At 49.8% G+C, this 17500-nt stretch overlaps 1 protein-coding gene across 1 annotated transcript in view; it reads left to right on the top strand.

The window, feature by feature from the left end:
- Window positions 1-17500, top strand: part of crocc2 (ciliary rootlet coiled-coil, rootletin family member 2) — a 71184-nt gene that overhangs the window by 51318 nt on the left and 2366 nt on the right. Inside the window, exons 25-37 of the mRNA XM_062555334.1 lie at window positions 3361-3584; window positions 4377-4536; window positions 4986-5153; window positions 8391-8775; window positions 8902-9065; window positions 9451-9571; window positions 9719-9882; window positions 10339-10589; window positions 10838-11027; window positions 13132-13281; window positions 14407-14607; window positions 15588-15719; window positions 16224-16403. Coding sequence (XP_062411318.1) covers window positions 3361-3584; window positions 4377-4536; window positions 4986-5153; window positions 8391-8775; window positions 8902-9065; window positions 9451-9571; window positions 9719-9882; window positions 10339-10589; window positions 10838-11027; window positions 13132-13281; window positions 14407-14607; window positions 15588-15719; window positions 16224-16403 — 2490 coding nt within the window. The remainder of the gene's footprint in view (window positions 1-3360; window positions 3585-4376; window positions 4537-4985; window positions 5154-8390; window positions 8776-8901; window positions 9066-9450; window positions 9572-9718; window positions 9883-10338; window positions 10590-10837; window positions 11028-13131; window positions 13282-14406; window positions 14608-15587; window positions 15720-16223; window positions 16404-17500) is intronic.

The following is a 17500-nucleotide window of genomic DNA, read 5'->3' as shown; positions in this document are numbered from 1 at the left end:
GGAATCAGATGGGAACTCTGTCCCTTTAGTCTTCTCACCAGCTTGTGTGCAGGCCACTGTTAGTGTGTTGGTGTGTGCAGGCCACTGTTAGTGTGTTGGAGTGTGCAGGCCACTGTGAGTGTGTTGGAGTGTGCAGGCCATTGTGAGTGTGTTGGTGTGTGCAGGCCACTGTTAGTGTGTTGGTGTGTGCAGGCCACTGTTAGTGTGTTGGTGTGTGCAGGCCACTGTGAGTGTGTTGGTGTGTGCAGGCCACTGTTAGTGTGTTGGTGTGTGCAGGCCACTGTTAGTGTGTTGGTGTGTGCAGGCCACTGTGAGTGTGTTGGTGTGTGCAGGCCACTGTTAGTGTGTTGGTGTGTGCAGGCCACTGTGAGTGTGTAGGTGTGTGAAGGCCACTGTGAGTGTTTACTGTAGGTGTGTGCAGGCCACTGTGAGTGTGTAGGTGTGTGCAGGCCACTGTGAGTGTGTTGGTGTGTGCAGGTCACTGTTAGTGTTTACTGTAGGTGTGTGTAGGCCACTGTGAGTGTGTTGGTGTGTGCAGGTGTGTTAGTGTGTTAGTGTGTAGGTGTTGGTGTGTTAGTGTGTGTTAGTGTGTAGGTGTGTGTGCAGGCCACTGTTAGTGTTTAGGTGTGTTTTTAAACAACGCTAACAGCGGTCGTTTCCATAAACTGTAAAGGAAAATGACTAAGAGTGAAGCTGAGAATGGCGAGACTTTGTGTACACACATTTGTGTATCTGTGTGTGTCAGCGAGAGAGAGAGAGCGAGAGAGAGAGATAGAGAGAGAGAGATAGAGAGGGAGGGAGAGAGAGAGGGAGTGTGGGTGGTGTGGTGGAGGGAGGTTTAGAAAGCGACCGAAGGAAGATTGGGCATCGTAGCAAGTCGGGGTCGAGCTGCTACGTAAACAAGCGGGTGGCGCTGTGTTTGTTTTGCAGCAGCGAGCGAGGAGTCCGACTCCGAGGGGACGTGACCTCCTCAGCTCCCCGGAGAGAAGACCCCTGGGCCCAGTCCGCCCTCCTCCCTCCGTACTGCTCCTACACTCCATCTCTCTCCATTCTGTCTCTCTGTCACCCCATTTTAGGGTTTCAGTGATTCACTTCTCCACAAAATCCCCTCCTTATGGGCTTCAGAAACCCGGACGTGATTTACAGACAATATTGCCTTGGATGTTTTTGTCCTACTCCATTTACTGAGCTGTTTTTATTCTCACGCAAATTCACTGTCCATTTATCTTCCTCTTCCTTGTTTTCTCTTGTATCTCTCCGTCTCTCTCTCTCATACACACACACTCTCTCTCTCTCTCTCTTGCTCCCTCTCTCTCTCTCTCTCTCTCTCTCTCTCTCTCTCATTTTGGTTCCCTTGGCTCCACCTGGCCCCCCTTGATGAGATTAAATAAAGAGAGATGGGCTAGAATGGCACTGGATTATTTTTCCCACATTAGAATTTATGAGAAGAAAACATCTTGTGTGGCCCTCTGAACAAAAAGCTTCTTCACACACACACACACACACACACACACACACACACACTTTCCTATTTGTACATTCTCCTCTCTCCCACATTCACACACACACACGCACGCACGCACGCACACACACACACACACACACACACACACACACACACACACACACACACACACACACGTTCATGCTCCCCCACACACAAACACATCATGCCAATATGCAAACCTTCCCTCTCCTTTTCTCCCTCTCCCACATACTCATATTTGCAATAGGTCTTGGACAAGTGCATGTGCGCGCACACACACACACACACACACACACACACACACACACACACACACACACACACACACACACACACACACATACACACACACACACCCTATTGATGGCTGATGTTTATCAATGTCCCAGTAGAGAAGCATGACAACAGCACCTGGCGTATTTCCCAACCATTTCCCATCCGTAGCCAGGCCCTTCCGGCAATCTCTCTCTCACTCTTTTTCTGTCTCTCACTTCTCTCCATCTCTCTCTCTCTCCCTCTCTCATTCTCTCCATGTGGATTCTTGGCTGCGGTGGCAACATTCTTTGCCATTAAATGATGAGCTGGTGCCAGACTGTTACCAGAATGTAGGTCATATTCATGTGTGTGTTCTCCGCCGATTCCCCGGCTTCCCAGGCTGACCATGTTTTAGATTTTGTGTTTTGAGATTCCTGGCCGCGGTCGACACGCACAGCCCCCTTAACCGGCCCTCTGAGCCAGACCCCCTTTTGCAGCGAGTGGGAAAATGACAGCCGCGGCCCGGCCACGTCTCAGCCACGGTGGCTTCTAGAATGGACGGGTGGGTTTGGGGTTTTTGGTGGGTTTCAGCTAAATAACCTGCCATGTTTTTTTTTTCTTTTTCGTTTTTTCGCATGGAAAAGTCTAGTGACTGATCCTCCCAAGTCCAGCCTTAGACTTCTCCAAACTGCTGGAGTTTATCACTCTCTGCTGCCTGTGCTGGTTGTGTCCAGTCTCGTCCACTCTCTGCTGCCTGTGCTGGTGGTGTCCAGTCTCGTCCACTCTCTGCTGCCTGTGCTGGTTGTGTCCAGTCTCGTCCACTCTCTGCTGCCTGTGCTGGTTGTGTCCAGTCTCGTCCACTCTCTGCTGCCTGTGCTGGTTGTGTCCAGTCTCGTCCACTCTCTGCTGCCTGTGCTGGTTGTGTCCAGTCTCGTCCACTCTCTGCTGCCTGTGCTGGTTGTGTCCAGTCTCGTCCACTCTCTGCGTTGCTTTCCCAGGCTCTTGTCTCCACTCATTGCCCCCTCCACGTTGCCCCCTTCTGAACAGCTGATTTGTTTCACTTAATCACTTCCCTCTGTAGACCTGAAGTGTATTTTTAGTTCCCCGTGTGTTTTTATTGGTACCGATATGGAGTGAGGCTGTTTCATGGTTCTTGTGTGATGGCGAAATCCTCTCCCCGCGGCTGCAATTCACATAACCTTATTTAAAAAGATCTTTCTGCTTTCTGCGTAAAGGGACGTTAGATTGGATTTCCCAAAAACCGAATGACCTCTGCAAATTCACTTGCTCTGTTTGCTGCTGTAGTGTAAAGAGGATCCTTGCTATCGGACTCTCTCTCTCTGTTATACTGTCCTCATCTTTTCAAATGCTCTCTTTCTCTCTCTCTCTCTCTCTCTCTCTCTCTGATATATGTGTGATGCACAAATGCACCTGTATGCACATGTGTGCAAAGTTTTAAAAATGATTCTACAAAATATGTACACAGTGAATATAAAAAAGTTCCTCTCTCTCACTGTTTCTTTCTTTCTTTATTTCTTTTTATCTATCTCTGTATCTATCTGTCTATCTATTTCTCTCTCTCTCTCTCTCTCTCTGCTCCTCAGTTGTGTGTGTTGAGGAGCTCTCTGCAGGAGGTGGAGGAGGCCCGTGATGCGGGGCGAAGGGATCTGATCGAGGCGCACCGGCAGCTGCGGGACTGTGCCAGTGAGAGGGACGCCCAGCGGCAGGAGGCCCTGGAGCTACGGAGGGCCCTGGGGGACGCCGGGCGCGAGAAGGACGCCCTCCACGCCTCCAACCAGGAGCTGCGCGCCAGCGTGAAGAGGGCCGAGAACGACAACAACAGGTTGGGCACACAGGCGGACATCTTGTTTTCAGAGAGTAAAAGTCCTGCCAAGTATTTGATCCAACCATTTAGTAAACCAGCTCATCCTAATTAGCTGCCAGGTAGATCAGATAATTAGTGTGTTACCTTACTACCTGTGTTAAGTGCACAGGTAGAAATAATATATGGCAGGACTTTTACTCTCTGGAACCAGGAATGTCCACCTCTGGTTGGGCATCATCGGCCACTGCCGTCCAGCAAGGAGAATGAAGTTTCCTGCGCACCCTCCTGACATATTCAGAAAGACAGAGCCTCTTGCTCTGCCCTCATAAGTTCGACAGGACAGACATCTTGCAATTGAACAATATAGCACGAGTGAGAGTGGCGTTGGTAGCAGCTACAGGGCTGTATGGTGTGTTCATGCGGCTGGGAATTGGGAAGGTTTCCACTTCTAAACTCCCCACTTCTGAAGTGAGAACATTCACCATGTTGAATGATGTCAAAACATTCTCCTGGGAGCCCAAGTACCCACTTCAAACTGGGAAGTTTCCAGTTCAGGTGTGACTTGCACCCCTTAAACTCTAGAATACTCCCACTTCCCAGTTGTTCATGAACGCACCCAGTAGGCACGTGGCCGGAGACTGAGGTAATGCTGCAGGTAATCACAGCCATGGTATTATATACCAAATGTCATATAATTTTCCCAGGTTTAGATGTTTTCTTTTCACCTTGTTATTCTTTTCCGTGGCCAGCGACTGGTCTGTGGTCAGTTGTTACGCTCCTCATGTGAACGCCTGTGTTGCTGTGTTCCAGTCTGAAGCGGTCGCTGGAGGAGAAGGAGCAGAGGCTGTCCGTGCTGGAGGAGTGCAAGTCCTCCCACCAGCAGGAGGCCAGCAAGCTGAGGGCCACGCTGCGCGAGCTCGAACGCTCCCGCCTGCAGGCGCGCCGTGAGCTGCAGGAGCTGCGCCGACAGGTGAGCACGGCCGCAGGGGGACAGGTAGAGCTACTGCACACCTGGTCACTGGAGAAGGAGATTGAACCATTGGGAGATACAGCAGTATTGCATGTCATAGCTGTAGCATTGATCTATCAGCGTTCACGTGTTTCTTACTGTAATCAGACCACTTTGTTGAGCATGCTAAGGAGATGTTACGTTACATGGAGCAGAGGAAAGCTTCATGATTTCATGTGTCAACAAAGATTCATAAATCACAATGTAGAATTTGGAAAACCGACCCACCAGATGGAATTCACCACTAATTGGAAGTGACATATTTAGAAATATGTCAAAATGGCCTCTGGGTCTGGTCTTTGGTGTGTCTGTTTGCAGATGTTAGCACCTCCGCATTTGCCAGTGTTAAGAGCCAGATCTCACTTGTGGGAGACTGCGGATGTGTTTAAGTGTCTGTGTGGCCCGGTCAGGTGAAGAGCCTGGAGGGGGAGGTGTCCAGCCGGAGCCAGGAGCTGGGGGAGCTGCAGGCGCGCGTGGCCCAGGAGGAGCAGCGCGAGGAGGAGGCCCGCAGGGAGGCCTTCGCCCTCCGACAGAGGCTCCTGGAGAGCGAGGCGGGCCGAGAGGCGGCCATCAAGGAGGTGCGTTGAGTTCACCGTTACAGCACGCCGACTTGAAACCGGTGGCCTCACTCCCGTGTGGTATACACTGTGGGAAAAAAAGAAGTGTGAAAATGTTATTTTTGATAATTGCTTGATGTAAATGGACTCAGAGCAATTAGAGTTGAACGGAGCGTTTTTTTATGATGACACGGATCGTGGCTCATGAGTCAGATGTGACCAGATGATCAGGATGTGGTTGCACAACCTCCAAACAGAGCACACAGCTTGTGGCCGCACCTAGAGAGTTTGGCCACGCAGCTCTTAGATCACCAGTTCTGACGGACTTCTTGGACTGGAGTCTGGTCAACTCCTGCACAAAGGTCCTGAAACAGGCAACTTTCAGTTACAGCACATAACTTTCAAACGCACAGCTGTGACAGACAGACAGACGAACATAGACAGCATTCCCAGTTTATCATGATTCAACTCAGAAGGTGTTTAAATCAGCATTCTACTGAAATCTACTGTGAAGAACATCAGCAGCATATTTCAGTTTTTCTCAGTGGCTTTGGTGCAGTTCTCAGATCAGAATTAAAATCAAAATGATCAATTGCTAATGTCATGTCGGTCAAAATACATTAAACAGGTTCTCAGTTTAATAGTCATTCCCTCCAAAACATTTACACATTACTTCATTGCTTGAGTCATATACAAAAGTGTCAAACCACTTGTCATGTTTAATCTGTGAAGTATAATTTTTGGAAAAAGCTGCTGTACTGTAAAACAGTCCGGTCTTTTGTCCATGTATGATAATGAATTACATGGTCTGGCTACAGCACAGTACAAACAGTAAATATAAATCCTGTCTCCAGCAATTGCCCACGTACAGTAATGCATAACTTTTTACTGTTGAAATTTATGTAAACCAGACAGAAGTTTATGCATTTTCATAAGAAATATGTGCATAGCAAATTGTTATATTTACAACATGGCTAAGCGTTTTAACTACGTTTTTACTAACAGTGACTCGGCAACTGTTCATTATGGTGGCACTTACATAATGATTGGCATTGATATTTTCCTCTTGCAGCTAATACACTGTGCGATGCAGTTTGCACAAATTGTTTTCGACTGTTGTGCAGTTGTTAATAATGATACGAGAGCTGCACCAAGTCGACTGAGAAAAACTGTAATGTAAATGTTTTGAACTGGAGCCTCCGTGACCTGTATTCACCATCCTCAACTTTGCATCCCCTCCCTCCCATGAGGGAAGATTATAATTAAAGCACGGCTTCTTTATTAAAGAACCGGGACTGTTGAGGGTGTAGGCAACTGTTATCAGTGTCTGTGGTCATCAATTCAACTCAGCTTCAAAAGTTCAGAGCCGATGTTTGACTGATTCAAGGTTAAAGTTCTGCAACAATGTTAATTGTGTGGAGATTAAGCCAATTAACATGATGTTTGTAATGCTAGGGTGTGGTCCTGTTCCAGTTCATCTGTGCAGTTTGTCCGCCTGGAAACATCAAATGTTATTACAACAACAAAACACATCATCTAGCTCATATTTCTCTCCCACCACTGCAATAAAAAAAGACATTTGTTCAGTTCTGGTCAATGCTTTATCACAAACTGACCAAATACAACAATGACCAGCATATAATGTATATGTTTGTGCGTGGTATGTACAGTATATATTGCTGTGGTCGAGTGTGTTTGTTATCAAGGCAACCGCATGCAGTATCTGAATCAGTGTCAGCAAGGTCATCTGTGCCTGGAGCAAGACTGCCTTTCCTCTCCACACCCAACACTTCCCTCCCCGAACAGTTCAGCTGGAGTGACTGTGTGTGTGTGTGTGTGTGTGTGTGTGTGCGCACGTGTGTGTGTGTGTGTGTGTGTGTATGTGTGTGTGTGCGTGCACGTGTGTGTGTGTGCGCAAGTGGGTTTGTGCTTTCCACAAAGACTGTTTTCCCACGGCCAAAACCCTTCAAAAACCCCAAAGCATGACAAGGGCAACAGTGACAGGGGCAAACCTCCCGCAGCAGATCTCTCTCTCTCTCTCTCTCTCTCTCTTTCTCTTTCTCTCTCTCTCTCTCTCTCTCTTTCTCTCTCCCCCCCCCTCTCTCTCTCTCTCCGTGCATATCTGTATGAGGCGGCCTTTCGTGCTTGTTGGGCTTCAGCTTGTTAACTCCCATCTGAACACAATTCAGTTCTATATCGGGGCATGTTACATGTTAGCACTTTGCTGGATATCAGGCTTGGCCTTTAAGAGCTGGCATTGCTGCTAACTGTTGGTAAATCTCAAACATCTGGATAAGACTTTTATATGCTGCCCCTTTCACTTTCATCTTACCTGCAACAACAATTCTGAACACTGTTTGGTTTTATACGTGATTGTTAAGGTTAATGTTTTGTGAGATATCATCACATATGGAGGGTGCCCACCATGGCGTCTGACCCAACTACACCCCCCCCCCACCCCCTCTAACCATGACCTCTATGGCAAATTGAGAACATGGCCAGATGAATCACGGAGCAATAAATGTGGTGTTACGATCATGATGCGCGCATAATAATTTAAACATCGTTCTGGGAAGTGTGGCCGTGTGCGTGATTCACTTGGTGGAGTAATACTCAGATCTCATTCAACCACCGTTACATGGAGCGGAGCATGTTTCCATTCCAAAGCATGAGAGAAATGCTTCACCATGGCGATAAGAGCAGTGACAGTGTACGCCCATGTTTGTATCAGGAACAGTAGGATTCCGTACGTCTTAGTGTTATTCTGCCAGTGTGGTTCAGTGATGGTAATATGGACAGAAGAACCGATGCACCGGTGGATGAAGGATAACTTTAAGGTCACAGGGTCTCTTTGGGGATGTGCAGCACAGCTGGCCTGAGTCTCCAATTCCCAGGGAGGGGATGTGGCTCTATAACTTACCACAACTCTCCCCAATCCACAATCATGTAGACTGTGGATATACAGTATATCAGAGGTGGACAAGTCCAGCTTCAGAAAGTAAAAGTCCTACCACACATCTGTGCCAACCATTCACTTAAACCAGCTGATTTGAATTAGCACAACTCTTCAGCCAGGTAGAGCAGCTAGATGGAGAAATCACCTGTGGTAGACCCAATACATAGTTGGACTTTTACTTTCTGATGCAGACTTTTCCACCTCTGATATATCCTATATACTGTATATACTGTACATATATATACAGTATATAGGCTCCATGCATTGCTATTAAGGCCCACCCTGTTTGCCTGGTCCCCCAGTGCTCGGTGCTGCAGCGGCGTGTGGCTGAGCAGGAGGAGGTGGAGGCGGCCGCCAGGGAGGCGCAGCACCAGCGCGACAGCGCCCTCCAGGAGAGCCAGCGGCGGCAGCGCGAGGAGACGGCCCGTCTGGAGGAGGCCCTGCGCCAGGCCCAGGCCCAGGCCAGAGAGCAGGGCCTGCGGGCCAGCCTGGCCGAGGGGCAGGCTACGGGACTGGAGGAGCAGGTGGGCCAGGGGGAAGCCGCCCGCCGCGCGCTGGAGCACAGGCTGGCCGGCCTGGAGTCAGCCCTGAGGAGGACCCTGGGGATCGGGCGCTCCGGGAGGTCACCCACCCGCACGGCCAGGGGTCGGAGCCCCTCTCCCTGGGGAGCTCGCTCTCCTGTCAAAGGTCAGGGGTTGATGGCACCTTGTGTCTTCAAAAACAAATTGTCGACAAAAAAGGGAGAGAGAGAGAGAGAGAGAGGCTTATGTGTGTGTATCAGTTCACAATACGTCACTGGTCACTCTGCCACAGGTGGTGAGGGCAGCCTGGAGGGACTGAGCCCCAGTGGTTCTCCCAGTGGCCGCTCTCTGTCCCCTGGCCGTGGGGGAGACGAGGAGCTGGAGCTGGGCCTGGACACACTGCACACGGCCCTGCGTAGCTTCCAGCTGGAGCTCAGGGACACGCAGAGAGACAGGGTGAGATCCCTGCTCACACACACTTCACACACTTAACACTCACACACATCACACTTAGAGTAACACTCACTCCTCAGACATCAGGAAGAGGGAGACCAAATACACAAATGGTTTGATTACTGCCTTGAAGAAAATGAAATTCTGACCAGTGCCCATTTTCACCAATTTGATGAATTTGCATACATATTTCCTATATTATGGATATAGTTATCATACTGTATATGTAGACATGTATCTGATGTTGTATATTGTGCATATTCTGCAAGGTGAGAGCTGATACAGTTCAGTATATATTTAAATGAATATTATTATATTTGTCTGCGATGCTGTCTGTGTGTGTGTGTGTGTGTGTGTGTGTGTGTGTGTGTATGTGTGTGTGTCACAGGATGAGGCCTATACACAGGTGCTTAGCTTGACTCGTCAGGTGAGTGAGCTCCAAGCAGCTCAGGACAAAGCCAACGGCAGACTACAGCAGCTCCACAAAAACCTGAGAGATGCAGAACAGGGTGAGTGTTACACACACACACACACACACACACACACACATGGTGAGGTTACACATGCCCTCTCAGCTATGACAAATGATCAACAAATATCACACACTGTGGGATGTGTGTGTGTGTGTGTGCATCTAACTGTGTGATGTACCTCAGGGAGGCGCGAGCTGGCTGAGAGGCTGGAGGGGGCGCAGACGTCCCTGGCCCTCCAGGAGGAGGTGAGCCGGCGTGGGGAGAGGGAGAGGAGGAGTCTGGGAGAGGAGGTGGCCACGCTGAGGAGCGGCCTGCAGGCAGCAGAGGCCGAGGCCCAGAGACTACAGGTGAGGAGAGGACGCCACAGGTGAGACACAGGTCAGGTGAGACAGCAAGCATGCAGAGACTATAGAGAGAGGCCGCATCAGAGACATCTGAAATCCAGAGACAGGTGAGAGACGTATATGACAGGTGTGACTCCACAGGTAATGTAGAGAGGGCATGACACTCGTGGGTTATAGAGGGTGATTGGTTATGCTTGTGATAGTGTTGAGGGAAGATGCAGAAACAGGTAAGACCATGAGAGACACGGACTGCAGGAGAGTTTCTGGACAGGCCACTACCGCTGGTCAAAACAACTGGACATTACATTTAGCACTTTTTTTCCAAAGTGACTTACATAAGGGGTTAAGTGCCTTGCTCAGGGGCACAACGGTTGAAGCCCGAGAATTGAACCTACAACTTTCAGGATACTGCACGCTAGTCCAGCTCCTTAACCGCTACACTCCCACCGCCCCTCACAGGAGAAGCTGGAGCGCAGCGAGGCGTCTGAGTGCCGCGGGGAGGCGGAGAGACGGCAGCTGAAGGAGGCGCAGGAGCAGGCGGAGGTGCGGGCCGGCCGGCTGGAGGTGTCCCAGCGCTCGCTGGAGGGGGAGGTGCAGAGGGGAGGCGCGCGCGTGGCCGAGCTGGAGGGGGAGGTGGCCGGCCTGCAGGAGCGCCTGGCCAGCCTGCGCAGGGAGCTGGGGGAGAGCGAGGAGCGGAGCGCCCTGCTCAGGTATGTTCTATCAATGTTGATAGAATGTAAGGACATGAAAGACCTGCGCTAATGTTGAAAATATTGGAAGAAACGCAATGTCATTAAATAAAACTATGAAATATATTGAAATTGTAAACTGAATAAACGTATAAAACTATTAGATAAACTGCTTTTGGTCGATCTTTCTCCATCCCTTTCTCTGTCTCCTCCACCTCTACCCTCTCCTTTCTCCACCCTATGTCCCTGGTCCTCCTCCTGCTCCTCAGGCTGGAGGTGGAGCGGCTGGGGGTGTGTGTGGCTCGTGGGGAGCAGCAGGAGGCCCAGCTGCGGGAGCGTCTGCAGAGTGTGTCGGTGCAGCTGAGCGAGAGCAGCACCAGTGCCGGGGCCGCCCAGGAGCAGGCCGCCCAGCTGCAGAGGGCACTGACCGCCAGCGAGCACGACCGCCGCATGCTGCAGGTACTCTACACACCTGATGCTGGTCCCCATGGTAACACTCAGCACACCTGATGTTGGTCCCCATGGCAACACTCAGCACACCTGATGTTTGTCCCCACGGCAACACTCAGCACACCTGATGTTTATCCCTACGGCACCACTCAGCACAAACCCTGCGGATCAGGGCCGGGTTTCCCAGATTCGTTAAGAAGCTCTTATGTGCTAAGAACTTCTGAAGAACGTCTCCTAAGCGCTCCTAAGAAGTTCTTAGCACTTAAGAGCATCTTAATGAATCTGGGAAACACGGCCCAGACTAATATGGAGCCCAGATCGGGACTAGAAGAAGACTTCACTGGATTTCTATGGAGAAAAACTATGATTTAAGTCTGTGTCTAGCATTAGGCTCTATTACCACCAAATGCGTTTTTTTTTGCACTGACGGTGCCCTTAACCTCCTTTCCCTCTTCTTCAATTTTGATTTGTCATTGAGAGAGTAAGTGACATTGACAAGCCTAGCGCTGTTCTAAAAGTTGAACTGTCAATGGCTTTTTTTGCGCCAAGGGCGCTGAGCGTTGTGAACGCTGAACTTCATAAAATGTGTATTTGCGCTGTCAGCGCAAAAAAAGCGCATTTGGTGGACACAGGCACTTATGTATCCATGAAACCGACCCAATGAATTTATGACTGATTTTTTAAAAATGTTTTATCACTATGTGTATTTTGACTACTTGCTATGTGACCATCTTAGATAACGGATATGACCCTACAATACAACTTGATTAGACTGCTGTTCTGATGCACAGCTGTGGCATTAGGTGATGGCTCACTGGTGCTGCGATGCCAACCCGTCCACAGTAATCCAAAACGGGACCGTGGCATCGCCTTGGCCTGGATGTGCCCCTTTTACGACAGCCAAGCGAGTCGTTGGTCATATGGCACGCGCTGCTCTGTTTCCCAGCAGTCCGTGCCCGGGCCAGTGGTGTCTTGGTCGGAGAGGGGGATATTTATGAGTTTCTGGAAATAGCGTTGTGCACGCCTCGAGCGTTCCCCCCGCTCCCCCGTGTGCCGTATGCGGTCGGCTGTTTATGTAGCATGATGCCCGCAAGCGCTGCTATCAAAACCTCTCAGCCTGAGTTATGGTGCGGGGCAGCTTCTCCCATCCCTGGCCCCGCGTTCAGCCTCCTGAAACGCCCCTCCCTGACCAGCCCTCGTGCTCGAGGGACGCTACATTGCGACTCTCCAAATCGAATAAATAATCTGCGTTCATTTACGGCCTGTTTTTTCTTTACAGTGATTTATGCATCGCTTCCATAACGTTTCTCGAGTTTGGGATTTTGAGAAATTATCTTTGCTGTTGGTGTTGGAGTGGGAATGGATGAGGTGTTAGCTCTCGCTAGCAGCTTTTAAGAGGCAGAGAGGCCGCGGGCGGCCGGAGCCTGCCGGCGCACTTTTTAAAGATGCTGTGCAAACACAAACAGAGCGCGCTCCGTGTAAATCTCTCGCTGACAAAGCACGGGACCCTGCCGGCCCGGGCCAGCGGAATCCTGCAGCTTCTGACCACAAGGCCCCCAAGGAGCGCAGCAACCAGAAGGGAGGGAAGAAGAGAGAGACAGAGAGAGAGGGGGAAGAGAGAGAAAGAAAGAAGAGCGAGGGAGTGAGCAGAGGAAAAAGAGAAATTCATGTTTCATGTCAACGCAGGAATAACATCTGATCTGTATCACCTCTTAGTACTAAAGATCTGAACTCAGAACCCTGAACTGAACTCTGTTGGTTTGAGCACGAAAGCACTTTCCCAAGCCACAGATATCTGTTCTACAACGCTGCCTACAGTTGCTTGTGTTCTAGCCCATGTTCTCACATGCATTCTAAGCCATGTTCTAACCTGTGCTGTGCTTCTCTGCAGACTCAGACTCTGACAAAGATGTAGTGAACATGGAAACGTTAGTCTCTTGCTGTGCACCCTTGCATTAAAAATGTCATTCTTAGAAAATATCTGTGTTGCTCCGGTGTCCCTCGTCCGTTTGAGCGTGTCCCCTCCCGTTGATGCAGCAGTTGTTTGCAGAAGCACATACAGTAGGATCTACCCTTTTGTGAACTGTGCTCTGTTTCTTCTGTGGCTTCTCAGGAGAGGCTGGATAAGATGCGTGAGGCGCTGTCCGAGAGCAAGAAGCAGAGCCACGCGCTCACCGAGCGTGCCCAGAACCTCCAGAGAGCCCAGGAGGACGGCGAGCTGCGTGCGGCTGAGCTGGAGCAGCAGGCGCGGGCACTGCAGGAGGTGAGGCCAGAGCCTCCGCTCCGCGTCACCCACCACACGGGCACCACGTCGAGACCGCCACGCAGCAGATGTGCACACTCGCTTTACGCGTCACGGAGCCATTTCTCGATAGTCGCGTTCGTGTTCGTGTTCTGTTTACAGAGTAGAAATGAACAGCTCATTGTGTTGATGAATGTTTGTTGTTTAATGTTGTTTATTGGTCATTATTGTTTATTAGGCTTTTTTGTTGCACTAACGAAGACTAATGAAACGAATCCTGCTTTTAAAGTCGACTTTACATGGAAAAAGTTTGGTCAATTAAAAGTAGCAGTCCTGCACTGCAGCTCAAACACAAGAGTGCAACCACAGCATTGTGTTTAGATCAACAGTTTAGCCGTGCGGCTCTGTAGGCATCCCTCAACTTAAATGGGTTGTTGGATGCAGTTGTCTTTGAGGGGGGTTGGAACCGCTTAGCAAAACCAGAGCTTGGCACATGGCACCGAGATGAGCTGGCCTCTCAGATCTGCTCTGCGTAGAGACACATTTGGAAATGATGGTGGGAAACAACAAAAGCAGAACAAAGCGAAACGTTCGATATCTGTCCAGTGCGAAATCGGCCAAGCCCCAAAACAAAAGCAAAACAAAGCATTTCGAACAAAACAAAACGTCATGCCATGACATGCCATGTAGTCCATGATGAAATTTTGTGTGAAATTTTGTGTGATCAGAATCGGAGCAAATTGTTTAGAAGGAAGATGACAAATTGTTCGATTGTGAGAAAATGCTTTTTGTATGATGCTCGTTTAGACTGTCACATTGTGCTTCTCCTTGACAAAATCCTTGGGTCTGTTCTGTGTCCATCAAGAGGGACCCACGCGAGTTAGAATGTCTCTGCACAGTGCAACGTCTGTTTAATGTGTAGATGACAAACCACTTGAACTTGAACCTAGATTTCAGTTTGAACTCGAACGCAGCGTTTCTCCGAGATTGTTTGCTTTTCTCCCTTTTGTGGTCGTAGATCTGACGATAAAGCCACTCGAGGTTCGGCTCCGGCACAGTATTTCTCGCTAAGATGTCCCCTTGCTCTCTCTCCCCGACTGTTTGGCGGCGTCGGAGGGGTTGCTTGTTTTATTTCTCCCCTCTCAGGCCCTGAGACAGAGGCAGGAAGGGGAGCAGGAGGCCCTGGAGGACTCCAGACGGCTCCAGAAGGACAAGGGGGAGCTCCAGGGACGCGTGGCCGGCCTGCAGGCCTCGCTCCAGAGGCTGGAGGCCGAGAAGGCCGACCTGGAGAGAGGGATGAGCCGCCTGGGCAAAGACAGGGCCTCGCTGAGGAAGACCCTGGAGAAGGTATGAAGTGCTGCTGTGGGGAGGTGATGGGTGGGGTGGGATGGGGTGGGGGGGGGGGGGGGGCAGTTGGTATTTGAGGCATCTGGTTCAGGTTTGCATGGGTGTGGACTGGGTTATTGGCTTGAGCTGCGTCGGGTGGGGTGGGGTGGTGGTGTTGGAGGTTGGGCTGTAGAGTGGAGGGCCTTCTTTCCTGGTGTGTGCAGGTCTGGTTTGATGTTACCCGTTCCCCCATGGCCTGTTTCAGGCTCAGTCCAGCTGGCCCGGCTGAATCTGAATGGGCTCGCTATGAATCGGCTTGGATCACATTAAACTCACCCTGGCTTCAGTTTAGTCTGATTCCATTCTGTTCTGTTCGCTTCCCTCTTCTCTCACATGGATCGGTTTTAATCGGTAGTTGTGCGGCGGCCCCTGGTTTGCCCCCTCTGTGGTGCATCCAAGATGGCCATAAGCATCTCTCTTCTCTAACGCATTCCATCTCTCTGGGACTAGTTTCTGTTCTGAGTGCCCCCGCGTGCTGGAGAGTTGGCCTGTGTGTTGATAATGCCCCCCCGCACAGCATGTCCTCTCCCTCTACTGGGGGCACTTGAGCTCTCGTACTCTTCAATGCCTCCCATGCCTCTGTGCCTCTGTGCCGTGTGACTGTCTTAATAGTGGCCAGATTGGCTAGAAACTTCTCTCAGGTTCATGACTTGGGTTTTGTGGGACTTGGGGGGTGGAGGGTTTTTGTTGTTGTGTGTGTTTTTCTTGCTTGGGTTACACGTAGTGGCCCTCAGTAGTCCAGTACAGTGCATACTGTTGTAGTGCAGGTCTGTGTGTATGTGTGTGTTTGTTTGTGTGTTTTTATGCTTGCAGTTCCATACTTATGTTTGGATCTTTACATGCGTGTGTGTGTGTGTGTGTGTGTGTGTATGTGTGTGTGTGTGTGTGTGGGCATGCCTGTGTGTGTGTGTGTGTGTGTATGTGGGTGTGTGCGTGTCTAGGTGGAACATGACAGGAGGCGACTAGAGGAGGAGGCTCTGTCTTGGAGCCGTGAGCGGGAGCAGCTGGAGCAGACCACACACACCCTGCAGGAGGAAATCACTGATGCCCACACACACACTCACACACTACAGGTGAGCAGGAGGAGAGGGAGAGATACACACACACCCACACACTACAGGTGTCAGGTGAGCAGGAGAGGGAGAGACACACACACACACACACACACACACACACACACACACACACACTCTACAGGTGAGCAGGAGTAGAGGGAGAGATGAAGCCTGAGTGTGTATTGACCTACAAATAGGCAGGTAATTAGATCATTTTCAGGAGGATACAGCATATGGCACGAGCCTTATGGAAAACAGTGTGTCAGTCACTCTGGAAACTATACCATAGTTCCCTAACAGATTGTCGTACCTAGAAGATGCAAACTATGTTAGTGTATATGTGTGTGTCGCTTACCGTGTGTGTGTGTGTGTGTGTGTGTGTGTGTGTGTGTGTGTGCGCGTGCGTGCGTTCGTGTTCCATGTGTGTGTTTGTGTTTGTGTGTGTGTGTGGAGTGTGTATCTACGTTCCATATCTGTGTTTTTTTTTTTTGTGTGTGTGTGTGTGTGTGTGTGTGTGTCCAGGCTCAGATTTCGCACCTGGAGCACTCGCAGTCGCAGCGTCTGCTGGAGGTGACGGTGCGGCACCGTCAGGAGCTGGAGCAGGAGACGGAGCGGCTGCGCGGGGCCCAGCTGCAGACGGAGCGCGCGCTGGAGGCCCGGGAGAAGGCCCACCGCCAGAGGGTGCGCTGCCTGGAGGAACAGGTGCGAGAGCAGAGCATGGCGCGGCTCAGAGCCATTATACAGTATGAGGATGGGACAGGACCCACTCACTTCTAATACCGTTAGTTCCCAACTATTAGCTGCGGTTTATACATTGATTTTGCTAAATTTATTCAGCTATGAGGAACAGGTGGGAAAGCTAGCTTGGCATCGGATTAGGGTTGCAAAGGGGCGGAAAACTTCCGGTAAAGTTTTAACCTTACAATATTATGCTGCAAGATGGGGTTTTTTCAACTACATTTAGGTCTCTGTTATATATAACTTGCCATATTAAACATGTCCAGTGTATTACCATTTATTCCTGTTAATTCCTGTAATTCCCATGGAAAAGAGCGTCGGGTCAGAGCCATTATATGAGGATGGGACAGGACCCACTCACTTTTAATACCGTCATTTCCCAACTATTAGCCGCGGCTTGTACATTGATTTTGCAAAATTCATTCAGCTATGAGGTTAATACAAAGGAGCAGTTAATATGGTATTAACATGGTTTGTTTCTTTTAACTTAAAACACTGTCCCGAGTCTTATACACAATGTGGCTGATACACAGGAAATCACTTTATTGTAAGTTTGGACCCCCACCACTTTTACCATGTCGACATCACCGCATCAATCTATTCATTGCGTCTTTTTATGTACGCTTCCGTACTGATTCCATTCCGCTTACTTTATTAGTAAAATTCCCAAATCAGTGACGATGCATGCCTTGTTTTCACTGCAACCTCCCGGCAGAATTATTGCATCCAAGTGCAGAGCACAAACACAAAGCACACATAAGCACAAGTAGCATTTATTTAGAGTTATCTCCCTCAACAATGGAATTCTCTTCTCTGATTGGCTAATGGGGTGGCCATTAACTTCGTATAACCTGCTACCTTCGAAGTAGTTCCCGTATCACACTTGAATATTAATTCGCCAAACTCGTTGCGAAGTTTAAATGAACTGTCACGTAGCATCCAAGCTGAAATACAGACGTGCAGAACCATAGTAACATTGTAGCATATGACGGAGGTGGATTGTAGCTAGTTGGATGCCATGTAGGCTATAAAAGTAGCGATCTTTCAAAGTTAAAGTTAAT

Source organism: Sardina pilchardus, chromosome 15 (genome assembly GCF_963854185.1).
Source record: "Sardina pilchardus chromosome 15, fSarPil1.1, whole genome shotgun sequence".
Taxonomy (NCBI): Eukaryota; Metazoa; Chordata; class Actinopteri; order Clupeiformes; family Clupeidae; genus Sardina; species Sardina pilchardus.
Note: the sequence above shows the minus strand (reverse complement) of the source record. Positions and strands in the feature narration are given on the sequence as shown.